The sequence below is a fragment of the Macrobrachium nipponense genome, chromosome 5, assembly GCF_015104395.2.
Source record: "Macrobrachium nipponense isolate FS-2020 chromosome 5, ASM1510439v2, whole genome shotgun sequence".
In the NCBI taxonomy this organism is placed as follows: domain Eukaryota; kingdom Metazoa; phylum Arthropoda; class Malacostraca; order Decapoda; family Palaemonidae; genus Macrobrachium; species Macrobrachium nipponense.
In genome coordinates, this window is record NC_061107.1 from 68,696,482 (window position 1) to 68,709,534 (window position 13,053).

At 41.6% G+C, this 13,053-nt stretch overlaps 2 protein-coding genes across 5 annotated transcripts in view; one reads left to right on the top strand and one right to left on the bottom strand.

Moving 5' to 3' along the window:
* LOC135215388 (sorting and assembly machinery component 50 homolog) overlaps window positions 1-10,294 on the bottom strand; it is a 104,368-nt gene extending 94,074 nt beyond the window's left edge. Inside the window, exon 1 of the mRNA XM_064249975.1 lies at window positions 10,064-10,294. Coding sequence (XP_064106045.1) covers window positions 10,064-10,185 — 122 coding nt within the window. The 5' untranslated portion in view covers window positions 10,186-10,294. The remainder of the gene's footprint in view (window positions 1-10,063) is intronic.
* LOC135215389 (sorting and assembly machinery component 50 homolog) overlaps window positions 1-13,053 on the top strand; it is a 562,240-nt gene that overhangs the window by 520,032 nt on the left and 29,155 nt on the right. The window lies entirely within an intron of this gene.

The following is a 13,053-nucleotide window of genomic DNA, read 5'->3' on the forward strand; positions in this document are numbered from 1 at the left end:
TCCCTGGAAAACTTGCACAGTTTGTTCAATTTTTCCTGGCTTCTACAGAAGATCCCAGACATCATTGTAGATAATTTTTTATGAGAAAATCAAACCCAAGTCAGACGAGGAATTCATCTATTCTCAGGTCCAGAAGCACATGTCAAAATGGCCCACTGTTGATAGCACATTTTTTTTAATGGGACCATTCCAAGGAACTCAACACAAAGGGATTTAAGTTTTCCTTCCTACCAATTGTGTGCCAAAATGATATTGTTAAGATACAATAAAGTTTGTTCATACTTACCTGGCAGATATATATATAGCTGTATTTCTCCGAAGTCCGACAGAAATTTCAAAACTCCCGGCACACGCAGTGGTCGGCCAGGTGGTTAGTACCCATTCCCGCCGCTGGGAGGCGGGAGTCAGGAACCATTCCCATTTTCTATCCAGATTTTCTATTCCCACTGTCACCTGAGGGGAGGTGGGTGGGTACTTTGATTATATATATCTGCCAGGTAAGTATGAACAAACTTTATTGTATCTTAACAATATTATTTTGTTCATGAAACTTACCCGGCAGATATATATATAGCTGAATCCCACCTTTGGAGGTAGGGAGAGACAGAAAAGGATTTTGGAACACATTACATGCAGATGATAGACATCTTGGTTCCTTACCTGTTAGCATAGTTGAATTCGTGATTACTGTCACCCAAGTCTGCTATTGCTTTACTAGAGTCTCCAGCAAGGTAGTGACCTATATAGCTGGTGAGTTCTAGATGATCTGTCAACGGGAGCGTGACCACAATGTGACTAGACCATTTTGACCATACTATGAGGGCAACGAAGCAAAAACCACCACCTGACCAGCCTAACAAATTTAATTCCCACATTAATTAGGCTAAAGGAAAGGAAGTCCGGCTCAGGCGGGCGACCTTACAACCATAAATCAAAATAAACCTTTAAAAAACTCACCTACCCATTTTCTACAGAGTAGGATGAGAGCTACTTCCTGCCCCCAACAAAGTGTCTGCGGCGACGTATGGTCCAAGCGCATAACAGTTCTCGTATGTCGTCTTCACATCCCGCAGGTAGTGTGAAGCGAACACCGAGTTGCTGCGCCAAAAAGTGGCACTCAGAATGTCATTGAGTGCCATATTCTTTTGGAAGGCTACCGAGGTAGATATAGCCCTCACTTCGTGGGCATTCACTTTCAACAGCTTAATATCACTGTCTTCGCAAGATGAATGCGCCTGTCTAATGGTGTTTCTCAAGAAGAATGCCAGAGCATTCTTCGACATAGGTAACTCTGGTCTCTTGACCGAACACCATAAGTTGTTAGAAGGACCTCGACATTCCTTCGTTTTCCGCAAATAAATCTTTAGAGCCCTGACAGGACACAGGACTCTCTCTGGTTCTCGTCCAATGATTTCCCCCATACCCTTAATCTCAAAACTTCTGGGCCAAGGGTTGGAAGGATTCTCATTTTTAGCTAGAAACGTCGGGCTTAATGAGCAGACTGCATTATGCCCCTTAAATCCAATATGCTTGCTAAAAGCTTGAATTTCGCTAACCCTCTTCGCCGTCGCCAGAGCGGTTAGGAAAACAGTTTTCTTAGTAAGATCTCTTAACGATGCATTTTGAAGCGGTTCAAACCGACTGGACATTAGGAATTTAAGGACTACGTCCAAATTCCAAGACGGTAATTTAGGTTGAGGAATCTTTGTAGTTTCGAAAGACCTTAATAGATCGTGAATGTCTTTGTCATTTGCCAAATCAATTCCTCTATGTCTAAAGACTACAGATAGCACACTTCTGTAGCCTTTGATTGTCGAGACCGCAAGCTTCAAGTCGTTCTTTAGGTAAAATAAAAAGTCCGCTATTTGGCTCACAGAGGTCGTGGTAGAGGAAATGCCCTTCCTTCTGCACCAACTCCTAAACGTAGCCCACTTTGATTGGTACACTGCAAGAGTGGAAGCCCTTCTTGCATTGGCAATAGCTCTTGCCACAGGTCTTGAAAAACCTCTCGCTCTGGAACAACTTTTTGATAGCCTGAATGCAGTCAGACTCAGAGCGGGGAGGTTTTTGTGGTACCTCTCGAAGTGGGGCTGTTTGAGTAGATCTGTCCTCAAAGGCAGTGTCCTCGGGAAGTCTACTACGAAGGACATGACCTCTGTGAACCATTCTTTTGTCGGCCAGTAAGGGGCAATTAACGTCATTCTCGTCCCTTCTGAAGTCGCAAATTTTCTCATCACTTCTCCCAGAATCTTGAACGGGGGAAAGGCATACAGATCCATCCCTGTCCAGTCCCAGAGAAGGGCATCTATTGCTATTGCTCCCGGATCGAGCACCGGGGAGCAGTACAGCGGAAGCCTCTTTGTTCTTGATGTCGCAAAGACGTCTACTAGAGGACGTCCCCACAACTTCCACAGCTCTTGGCACACCTCCTGATGTAGAATCCACTCGGTCGGCAGCAGTTGACCTTGCCGACTGAGGAGATCCGCACGGACGTTCTCCACGCCTGCAACGAATCTCGTCAGAATCATTACGTTTTGCGTTTTCGCCCACAACAAGATCTCTCTTGCTAGGTTGAACAATGATCGAGAGTGAGTCCCTCCTTGTTTTTTTATGTATGCCAGAGCTGTGGTGTTGTCCGAATTTATCTGAACTATCTTGTGTGAGACTTTGTCTTCGAACAATTGTAGAGCTAAGTATATGGCCGCTAGTTCTTTGAGATTTATGTGCCAGTACACCTGTTCCCCTCTCCAGGTGCCTGACACTTCTTCCCCCCCAGTGTAGCTCCCCACCCCGTGTTGGATGCGTCGGAGAACAACACTAGGTCGGGGCTCTGAAGTTTGAGGGATACTCCTTCCGATAGTTTTAAAGGATCGAGCCACCACTTTAGGTGATCCTTTACTTCTCTCGGAATTCTTAAAATTGCATCTAAATTTTCTTTGTCCTTCCAATTCTCTTTCAGGAAAAACTGGAGAGGTCTGAGATGTAGTCTTCCCAAGGAAACAAACTTCTCCAGCGAGGAAATGTCCCAGCAGACTCATCCATTCCCTCACCGAGCATGATTCTTTCCTTAAGAAGACTGCTATTTTGTCTAATCCTTGTTGTTGACGTCCCTGGGACGGAAAAGCTCGAAAAGCCACTGAATCCATCTGAATCCCCAGATACACGATGGACTGTGTGGGGATCAGTTGTGACTTTTCGAAATTCACCAGAAGTCCCAGGGACTTCGCTAGAGATAAGGTTGATTGAAGGTCCTTCAGACACTTTTCTTTCGATGATGCTCGAATGAGCCAGTCGTCTAGATATAGAGAGATCCTGACGTTTGCAAGATGAAGCCACCTCGCCACATTCTTCATTAAAACTGTGAAGATCATTGGTGCCGTACTCAATCCGAAGCAAAGAGCTCTGAATTGGAAAACTCTTCCCTTCATGACAAAACGCAGATACTTCCTCGATTGGTGATGAATCGGGACGTGGAAATATGCGTCTTGCAGGTCTAATGACACCATCCAATCGCCTTGTCTTAAGGCCCCAAGCACTGACTGAGGTGTCTCCGTCTTGAACCTCTGTCTCTCTATAAAAAGATTTAGACTGCTCACATCTAAAACTGGCCTCCAACCTCCCGACTGTTTCGGTACCAGGAATAACCTGTTGTAGAAACCCGGGGATTGAAGGTCGTCTACCTGTTCTATTGCATTCTTCTCGAGCATTTGTTCGAGCAGATCGAACAAGATCTGTTGTTTTTCCAGCTGGTACGAAGGTGATAGATCTCTGGGCATCGTGCACAGTGGAGGCGACTTCAGGAATGGTATTTTGTATCCTCGCTCGATGACATTGAGTGACCAGGTGTCCGCCTCTATCTTTCTCCAGGCTTTTGCAAATAACTGAAGCCTGGCTCCTACTGGTGCCTGAAGGACTACATTCTCATTTCTTCCCTTTGGGTTTAGACGGGGCTCTACCTCTGGCAAGGCCTCTTCCTCGAGGAGGAGGTCTCGAGGAAGCCCCACCTCGAAAGGGCTTTATTTTCTTGGAAAACTGTGTTCTTGCAGAAATTGAAGGAACTACAGGACGTCTAGAAGATTGCGCTAAGAGGTCCTGAGTAGCTTTTTCTTGAAGACTGCCAGCTACATCTTTAATCATAGCCTGGGGAAAGAGATGGTTCGAGAGAGGGGCGAAAAGCAAATCTGCCCTCTGTGCTGGAGATACTGACTTCGCAGTGAATTTGCAGTAGAGAGCTCTCTTTTTTAAGAGCCCTGCACAAAAATGCAAAGCTAATTCCTCTGAACCATCCCTGACGGCCTTATCCATAAACGGAAGAACGCTGGATAGCTCCCCCAGGCTAATTGAATCTTGACTACGAGCCTTTGTGTCTAGCAGTCCCAAGCACCAGTCCAAGAAATTGAACACTTCTATTGTCCGAAAAAGGCCTTTAAGATGGTGGTCCATTTCCGCAGGAGTCCACGCTACTTTCGCTGATGAAAGGAGAGACCTCCTTGGTGCGTCGACTAGACTGGCAAAATCACCTTGTGCAGATGCAGGAGCTCTTAAACCGACATCTTCACCTGTCTCGTACCAAATGCCTGCCTTACAGCATAGTCTTGAAGGAGGCTGGGCAAAAGAAGACTTTCCCTGTGCTTTCCTCGACTCCATCCAATCTTGAACCTTTTTGAAAGCTCTTTTAGTTGAAAGAGACTTCGTCATCTTAACAAAACCCGGAGTCTTGCTAGTTTTCGACAATGAAAACTGAGGAGGAGGAGAGCGAGGAGCTGCGGGTTGGAATTCATCTCCAAAAGAAGCCCGAAGCAAGCGAACTAATACTTGATAATCAGAAGAAACTGACGTAGAAGGTTGATCCTCGTCTGTTTCTTCTGAAATATTACTCAATCCTCCTTCTTCTGTAGGAGCGGCAGAGGGGTCTCCCGACGAAGGTGGTAGAAGTCCTTTCGGTCCAATCTTTGATGAAGAGCGCTGCTGTGACGTACTAGGTGCGTTCTGTATATCTATAGGTTCAGGAATAGAAGTGTTAGTTTCCTGAACAATCTCTCGATGGGAGTGTCTACAAATGTTAGAGTGTAAGCGAGCGTCCGGACAAATATCACGTTGTGAGGCCTGATGAGTGTCTAACAAAACCTCTGTACAGGTGTTCGTAAACTTGTCACACTCGGCGTCCATGCGAGCGTGATGCCTAGCGTCCAGCCGAGCGTCATGCTTGACGTCCGACGGAGCGTCACGCTTAGCACTCCGCTGAGTGCCACGCTTAGCGTCCATATAAGCGTCCTACTTAGCGTCCATGTCCTGATTCTCAGCTTGCAAACCGCCTTGCTTCGCAGCAGAGAGAACGTCAATCTTTGAATAAAGCGAACCCCTATGAGTAGAGAGGGGAACGCTTCAAAAAGTAGGGCGAGTTTCCTTCCTCTCGATATACGAATCTTTTGAAGGAAGTTGCTCGCGCTCTTTACCCAGCTGCAAGTGGGATGCACGAAATCTAGAGGGCGTAGCCACTGGTGAAAGAGAAGAGCGATCCGAAGAAGCGGGAGACCGCTTAGATCTTTTAATCGGCAATCTATCATCTTTTCTTCTACGACGCGGTTCTACCTCTCTCTTGGCCAGCAACGAAGCCAGTTGTTGTTGCATCGAACGGATGACTCTTTTAGTTGGAGACGATTCCTTTTCAGGTGAAAAGCTGATCCTGTGAGAAGGCGAAGGGCGAGGGGAAGCCCTATTCCTTCTCACACGGACCGACTCAGTTCTCTTCTTGGAGCGACTGGGGCGATCAAAGGCGTCATCGTCAGATGACGTCCTGGTTCTCTTTTGTGGCGTCAATGCCGCAAAACTCTCTGGCGAAGACCGCAAAGCAGCAGAAGAGAAAGGACGTGAAGCGTCCTCCTCCCTGAGACCAGAAACGCTGGCCGCCTGTGCGGCAACTTGCGTCTTTGCTCTCTTTTGCGGTGGAGAGTAGTTCACATAAAAAGGCGCAGACCGCAAAGCAGAAGGAGCGAAAGGACGTTCTGCGTCCTCCTCTGAGAAACTACTGACGACGGCCGCCTGTGCGACATCCATCTTAGTTCTTTTCAGAGGACGCGAGTGTCCCCCAAAGCTCCAACCCCTTTGCGGGGAGGATGCATCCGAAGACGAAAAGCACTCGCGGAGGATACGCGCACGAGCGCACTCTTTGGCAGCCTGGAGATCGTCGAAAGGATCTGCCGAAGGGACGCCAGATCGGTGGGAGTTCCCCGTAACCCTCCTTCGGCTTTCGACATGTCCGTCTCCCTGGTCCTGGGAGTTCGACAGAGGTCCAGGCCTAGAGGCATTATAGGGCCGATCTGACGCCCCCTCCACAACACTGGGGGCACTTTCACTGCACTTCACTTCATTAACACTGCTTTTACCCTCCAAAGCGAGCACTTTAGATTCTAGATTTCGTAATGACTCTAGAATCGTAGATAGGGCATTGACCTCCACAGATTTTTCAGGGCCCGAAGGCACAACAGATTTAGGTGTTGCACAAACTACTGAAGGAATAGTAGGAGAAACCTTACTACCCTTACTTCTACTGACTGATGCACTCCTGGAGGAAGACCTCCTTATCCTATCGCGCTCCAATTTTCGCACATAGGATTCATAATCCTTCCAACCTGAATCAGACAGACATTCACACTCCTTACAACGGTCATCTATTACACACACATGGTCTCTACAATTCGTGCATACTGTGTGTGGGTCTACCGAACCTTTCGGTAGCCTCACCTTACAACCTTCCATACAACACACTCTGGTACTAGTTGAACTAGTCCCAGACATCTTAGTTAAAGAAAAAACCAAACCAAATTCAAAATTCAATCCACTATCAGCGTATGCCAAGTCACGATCCACGTTCAATAACCAAAAGACTAACGGAATACTTAAGTAACAAAGTTTCGAAAATCCTAGACGGAGGTACTGAAAACAGTTGTTATCAGCACCGGCGACAGAAAAAATCTGGATAGAAAATGGGAATGGTTCCTGACTCCCGCCTCCCAGCGGCGGGAATGGGTACTAACCACCTGGCCAACCACTGCCGGACTTCGGAGAAATACAGCTATATATATATCTGCCGGGTAAGTTTCATGAACAAAGTGGAATATAATAGAGGATCTATGGATCCAAGGCAATAGTTGCATTGTTTCGATTGTAATAGGCAGGGACACATAAAAAAACAATGCAGAATAAAATACTGAGGAGGTTCAGATCATTTATGGTGGTCATGTTATCTCAGAAACGGATGGATGCAAGACCCACACCTCAGAACTCAAGAAGTTAAAAAGCTCCCCAAGCAGGTCACCCAAAGGGACCTAGGGATCAGCAAAATTTTTGGAAACCTGATGAACAAAAAGGGTACAGATGACTTGTACATGCCATTGTGGTCTCGTGGGGGATGCCCCAGAGCCCAGGCCGATGGTGCAAGGAACAGTGGTTGATGTGGAGATCCCAATTTTTATAGATAAGGGAGCTTCAATTAATTCAATGGCCTATGATCAGTCTATGTTTTCCAAATACCCTCAGAAACCCTCAGCAGAGACGGTGTGTGATGTGCAAGCCCATAGATTAAATACCTTCGGTTTTATAAGGGTGTGGTTTGCATCACAAAAGGGTGCCATGTATACGTAATGGCCATAAGAATAGTGTATATAAAGGTGTTTTATTAGAGGATGTTATTTTAAATCCAGGAACGATGACCATGGCGAAAGTCAGGTTGAGGGAAGTGAAAATGCCCTGAGGTGCGTAAGCGAAAAGTTGAAAGGGGTTATCAGTATGGTGTTGGTAAACAGGTTATCAAATACAGGTGCCACATGGGTGGAATTATTGAATTGCATTGACATTGCTAGGAAATATCAGAAGAATACATATGTGGTAGACCTCTGAGATTGGAGTGAGGCTATTGTTCAGTGGCTACTGTAGAGGGGAAAACTTGAGTTTACAGAAGTAGAAATGCAAATGAAGAGGAAATTTTTTAGGGATCACTTACAAAGAGCATATAGAGGTTTTAGGCAAGATTCTGGCTGAATTTGGGGATAAAGTTGCTTTAAAAGGTGATAAGTTAGGGCTGACTAAATCTGGAATAGGGGACCAAATCCATCTTTGTGCCTGCTTATATGATCCTGTTTAAGATTATGGAACAGGTAGAGCAAGAGGTTCGCAATTGGGAAGACTAGGGATTAGGCCTAGCTCGTTTCTGTATAACTTTCCCCCGTTAGCAGTGCCTAGGAAAGATAGTTTCGTCCGGGTCTGTGTAGATTTCCGTAAATTGAATGAGAAGACTATTCCTGACAGGTATCCGGTCATGTGCCTACCAGACCTTGTTATTAAAATTGGGAGGCGCAACATGTAACCTTCAATAGACCTCATGCAGGGATTCTTGCAGGTTCTTCTTAGTGTAGATAATCAGGAATTTACCGCATGCTCATTGCCCAAGGGGCACTTCGAGTTTATGCGGAGACTTTTGGCTTATCAAGTAGTCCTACAACTATTACGAGGTTAGTAAACAGCTGTACATGGGTTATTGGGGAAGTACGTCTTTGAATACATGGATGACTGCAACAGACTCGATTCAGCACTATGTGGAAGTGCTTGGGAAGTTCTTAGGAGACTGAGATTAGCTGGATTGAAAATTGAGTTAGCCAAGTTTGACTCCTTAAAGAAGCAGATTGCATATTTAGATCATGTCATATCTAAAACAGGAGTTAGGGTAAATGACGATGAAGTTAAAGCAAATGCAGATTTTCCTGTCCCTAAGACAAAGAAACAAGTTGGGTCATTCTTGGGGATAGAGGGGTTTTTCAGAAGGTTCATGAAGAGTCTTTCTATTTTGTCAGCTCCTTTAACAGATGTTGTGGGAGGATATTAAATTTTCTTGGAGGGAGCAGCAACAGGTAGCTTTTCAGAAAGTTAAGAATGCATTAATGAATCCCCCAGTCCTGAAATTTCTGGATTTCAGTGTAGAGTGGACCCCCTGTATTCGCGTTTTCTGGATTCACAGACACACATTCTTTGATTTCTCTCTGAAACATATCCCCCCATTTTTAGCAGTATTTTTATCTGACAAATATCCACAAATTCCTGTTTTTTTTATTAATTTCATCATAAAATGCACTTTTTGTTATAAGACTATTAAAAAAACAAGGTATAAGAATTTTTAGTGTGTTTTTCTTGAGTTTTAACTAACAAAATAGGCGGTTTTAAACGTTTTTATAAGGGTTCCAACTATTCGAGAGGGGATCTGGAACACATCCCAGCCAGGATGGAATAGGTGCTGCCTTATGCAGAAATTTGAGGGTAAATTCCACTCAATAGGTTACTATAGCAGGATATTTAAGACTAGGGTAGCACTGAATAGTTAATGGCTAACATAGATAGAAAACCTTTCCTGTGATGTCAAGCTTGGTTCATTTTAGAATGCTGTTAATGGGGAATAAGGTAGTTGTTCTTACAGACCACAAGTCATTTTTGGATCTTTTTAATAACCCAGATCTATCACCTAAAAGAGCTCGATGGTTTCTAACAATTAACAAATAAATTTATTATATTTTGTAAAATTATATTTACAGTTAAAACAATATCAAAACAGATAAGAACTAAAACCAGTAACAAATTTTGAGTATATTTGTTGTACAATACTTACATAAATTTTAAGATCATGATGCAGTGACTTTTTTTGGATTATACATGTCTTTTCTATTATTTCTTTGCATAATTACAATTGATTTTAGCCAGTCTAAAAATTGCCATTAGTGAATTTATGGGTTATAGAAGTGATGGAAATTCTTTCCTGCCCAATGCCTCCAAATCGATGGCACATAATACTGATGCTCATTATGAGTGGATTCGTCCACCACCCAAACCTTGTTATTGCTACTCATATGAGGGGATCTGTCCATTTAGGATTAAGAAATATTTTACTGATCTCAATTTTTCTGTAAAAGTTTTGGTATGAAAAATCCTTGTAGATAAAATAATAAAGCCCAAAATAACACTACTAAAGTAAATTATGTTTATATTTTAACATGAAAAAACACAGTTTGTAACTTACACTGTACTAGCTTCATTATGGAACGGTTTAACAAACGTTGAATAAAATGAGGTGGTTTTCTTAGTTCCATGAGTATATTCACAACTCCATTCTTCTGCTCGCCCAAATATATTGCGAAGCATGCCGCCTGTGGAGAACTGTGCTTCATTGTTTCCAACTGCAGTGTTGACTTTTGCTCCAAGGAAACTAACTTCCGTAACTTCAAAAGTCACCTGCCAATTTCAGAAGTCTTCAGAGCAACAGTAAATAAATATTAAATAATTTTACATTTTCATCAGTAGTAGTACTTTGGAAAACAAGACTCATTAAAAACATTACTTTGTTAAAAGCATGCAACCTACACAAAACTGTTTCTCAAATACAAACCTATTAAATTACACGGGTTTAAGTAATTTAAATTGCTTAAAATCAAATAAATTATTCCTAATTCACCCTTCCATTTGCCACATATAAATGTCTGGGCTACCTCAGTCCCTCTTTAAAGAAAGAAAATGGCAGTCAACCAGTATTGCTGGCTTTCTTGGGACTCATTCATATTTTTTCTACCCAAAATATTACAAAAAGCCACAAAAACTAAGAAAATATTTCAAAACATAGAGCAGAGCTGAGAAAGGTTTAAGCAACCTGTAGGAACAATGCCATCTGACCGAAACACAACAGTTTGTTTACAAAAATCACATGGTTTATCGGGTTAGATTCCAGTTTTTTGTTTAGGCTTCGGTGCAAAATTGACTAGACATTTTGCATCAAAATTCAATTATGTCGAGTTCTAGTGCAGTCAGGGGGAGGGGCCGGGGTTCTACTGTAATTCCGACATGACAATGACTTTACGAGTACTTAAATTAAAAAAAAAAAAAAACTAAAACAAAACCCAAATTTATAGGTGGTTAACTATATGAAATTATCATATTTCCCAATATCACAGATGCTCCAACCCTGAAGACTTACCCCACTCAACCTTGCAGATTTTGAATACAAAAAATTAACATGGTAACACTTACAGGATAACTGATGCCACATTCAACTTTTTTTTTTTTTTTTTTAATTGAATAGGCTTTTTTGAAGCTGCAACATCAGTGAACTGATACACTTGAACAGATTATGAGCTTAGCCATGCTGCACCTCAGTATATCTGCATGTGTATATATATGTACAGTGTGTGTTTGTGCATATAAGTACATATGCATAATGATGTACACTGCAGTAAGCATAAAAGGATATTAGCCTATAATAAAATAATCATGAGAGAGAGAGAGAGAGAGAGAGATTGAGAGCGAGAGAGAGAGAGGAGAGAGAGAGAGAGAAGAGAGAGAGAGAGAGAGGTTATTACACAGACCAACAATAACACACTTGCTTATAAATAAGCAATTTACTTGTAATCAACAGATGAACTGAACTTTTATTTATAAATATTTACTTATAAACTACAATATTTAAAAGCACTGCACATACAAATGAAAAAAAAAAAACATACGACTAGGTACTGCATTTAATTCCTATTCACTTTTCATTCAGTTGTAACTGTTAAATTACTGCAGACTGCCTTTAAAGGCAATAGGTATTGCATGAGCATATGTTATAATTATACTAATGTTAATATATAGGTACACATATTGGTAATGTCATTAGCAGTAGTAAACATAATCGTTTATTAGATTTTTTTAAGTGGAATATTGGAACTCGTGTTTTAAAAAAAATGACTGAATAATATGATAAGCTATGTCTTACTCAGATGAAATAAATAATATGCAAAGGGGAGTAAAAATCTTGATGATCAAATCTGGACATAGGGCAATATAATTATATTGAAGTAGCCATTTTTGGTCAGAGGCCTCTTGTGTCTGACCATGTCGACGCTTAGTCGCATGGTTACTAAATCTTAAAGAAATTTCTTATTCATGTAACACATATTTCCCTTGTGATATGCCCAAAACATATAAGAACACATATGTGACTGTGTTGCCACTTACTATTATTAAACACTTTGAAAATAGTGAGATAATCAGTTACTATTTAATTTTACTCATGTTCCAGTCACCTCTGTATCATCTTTAATATAAATATTATTATATTGTCAAACTGATTTTTGTGACAGCCGTGAAAAATCACATTTGGTTATCAGTGTGTGTTGAGTTTTTGTGAAACTATGATAAAATCAGGAAATTTGGCAGATCAGGTCTCATTTCATCAACCATATAACAATTGGTGGCATGCAGAACTTTGGCACATTGCAGTCAAGAACTCATTTAATTTCTAAGAGAGAAAGGAAGTAGATAACAGTATGCACAACTTCGGAAAAGTGACATAATTTTGACAGTCTTTTCAACAAATGCTACAAGCCATGGTAAAGATCTACCCTTTGAGATGAACCAATTTTTGGGTGATACAGATACTGATACCGATACCAGCTTTTAAAGCCAATACCAATAGCACACCTGTTACTTCCATATTACTATTATTTAGGAGAATATATATTGTTACTAAAATCATTCTTGTTCTTTGGTTATTGTATATTAAAAGGTTCAAAAGTTGAAAGGTCATATAATAATTTTAAAGGCACAAATTTCATTGAGAAAGAACATCAACTATAACTATTTAGTATTTAATTCCTTTATTACTGGATACAGTCTGGCCAATATTATGGCTACCATTGGAAGACTTTTAACAATTTAGGTATACGTAGTGCTTACTCGAATTCATGAGGTGACGAGCAATCTGAAATCACAAATATATGCTTTTATTCTGAGTTTTAATTAAATATTAGCTAGAAACAGTTAACAAACTCATTTATTAAGATTCTGGTAATGGAGGGGTTAAACCTTTGCCTCATTACAATACATAATATAGTTTTTATTTAGGAATCCCAAGAAAAATGAGATACTGACACGCAAATAAAAATAAGATTCCGAAAGGACCAGTTTGTTCCTCAGTATAGATAAACAAAAATTCAACTCAAAAAAGCACAAATCCCTTTGCAAGTTCCAACTCAT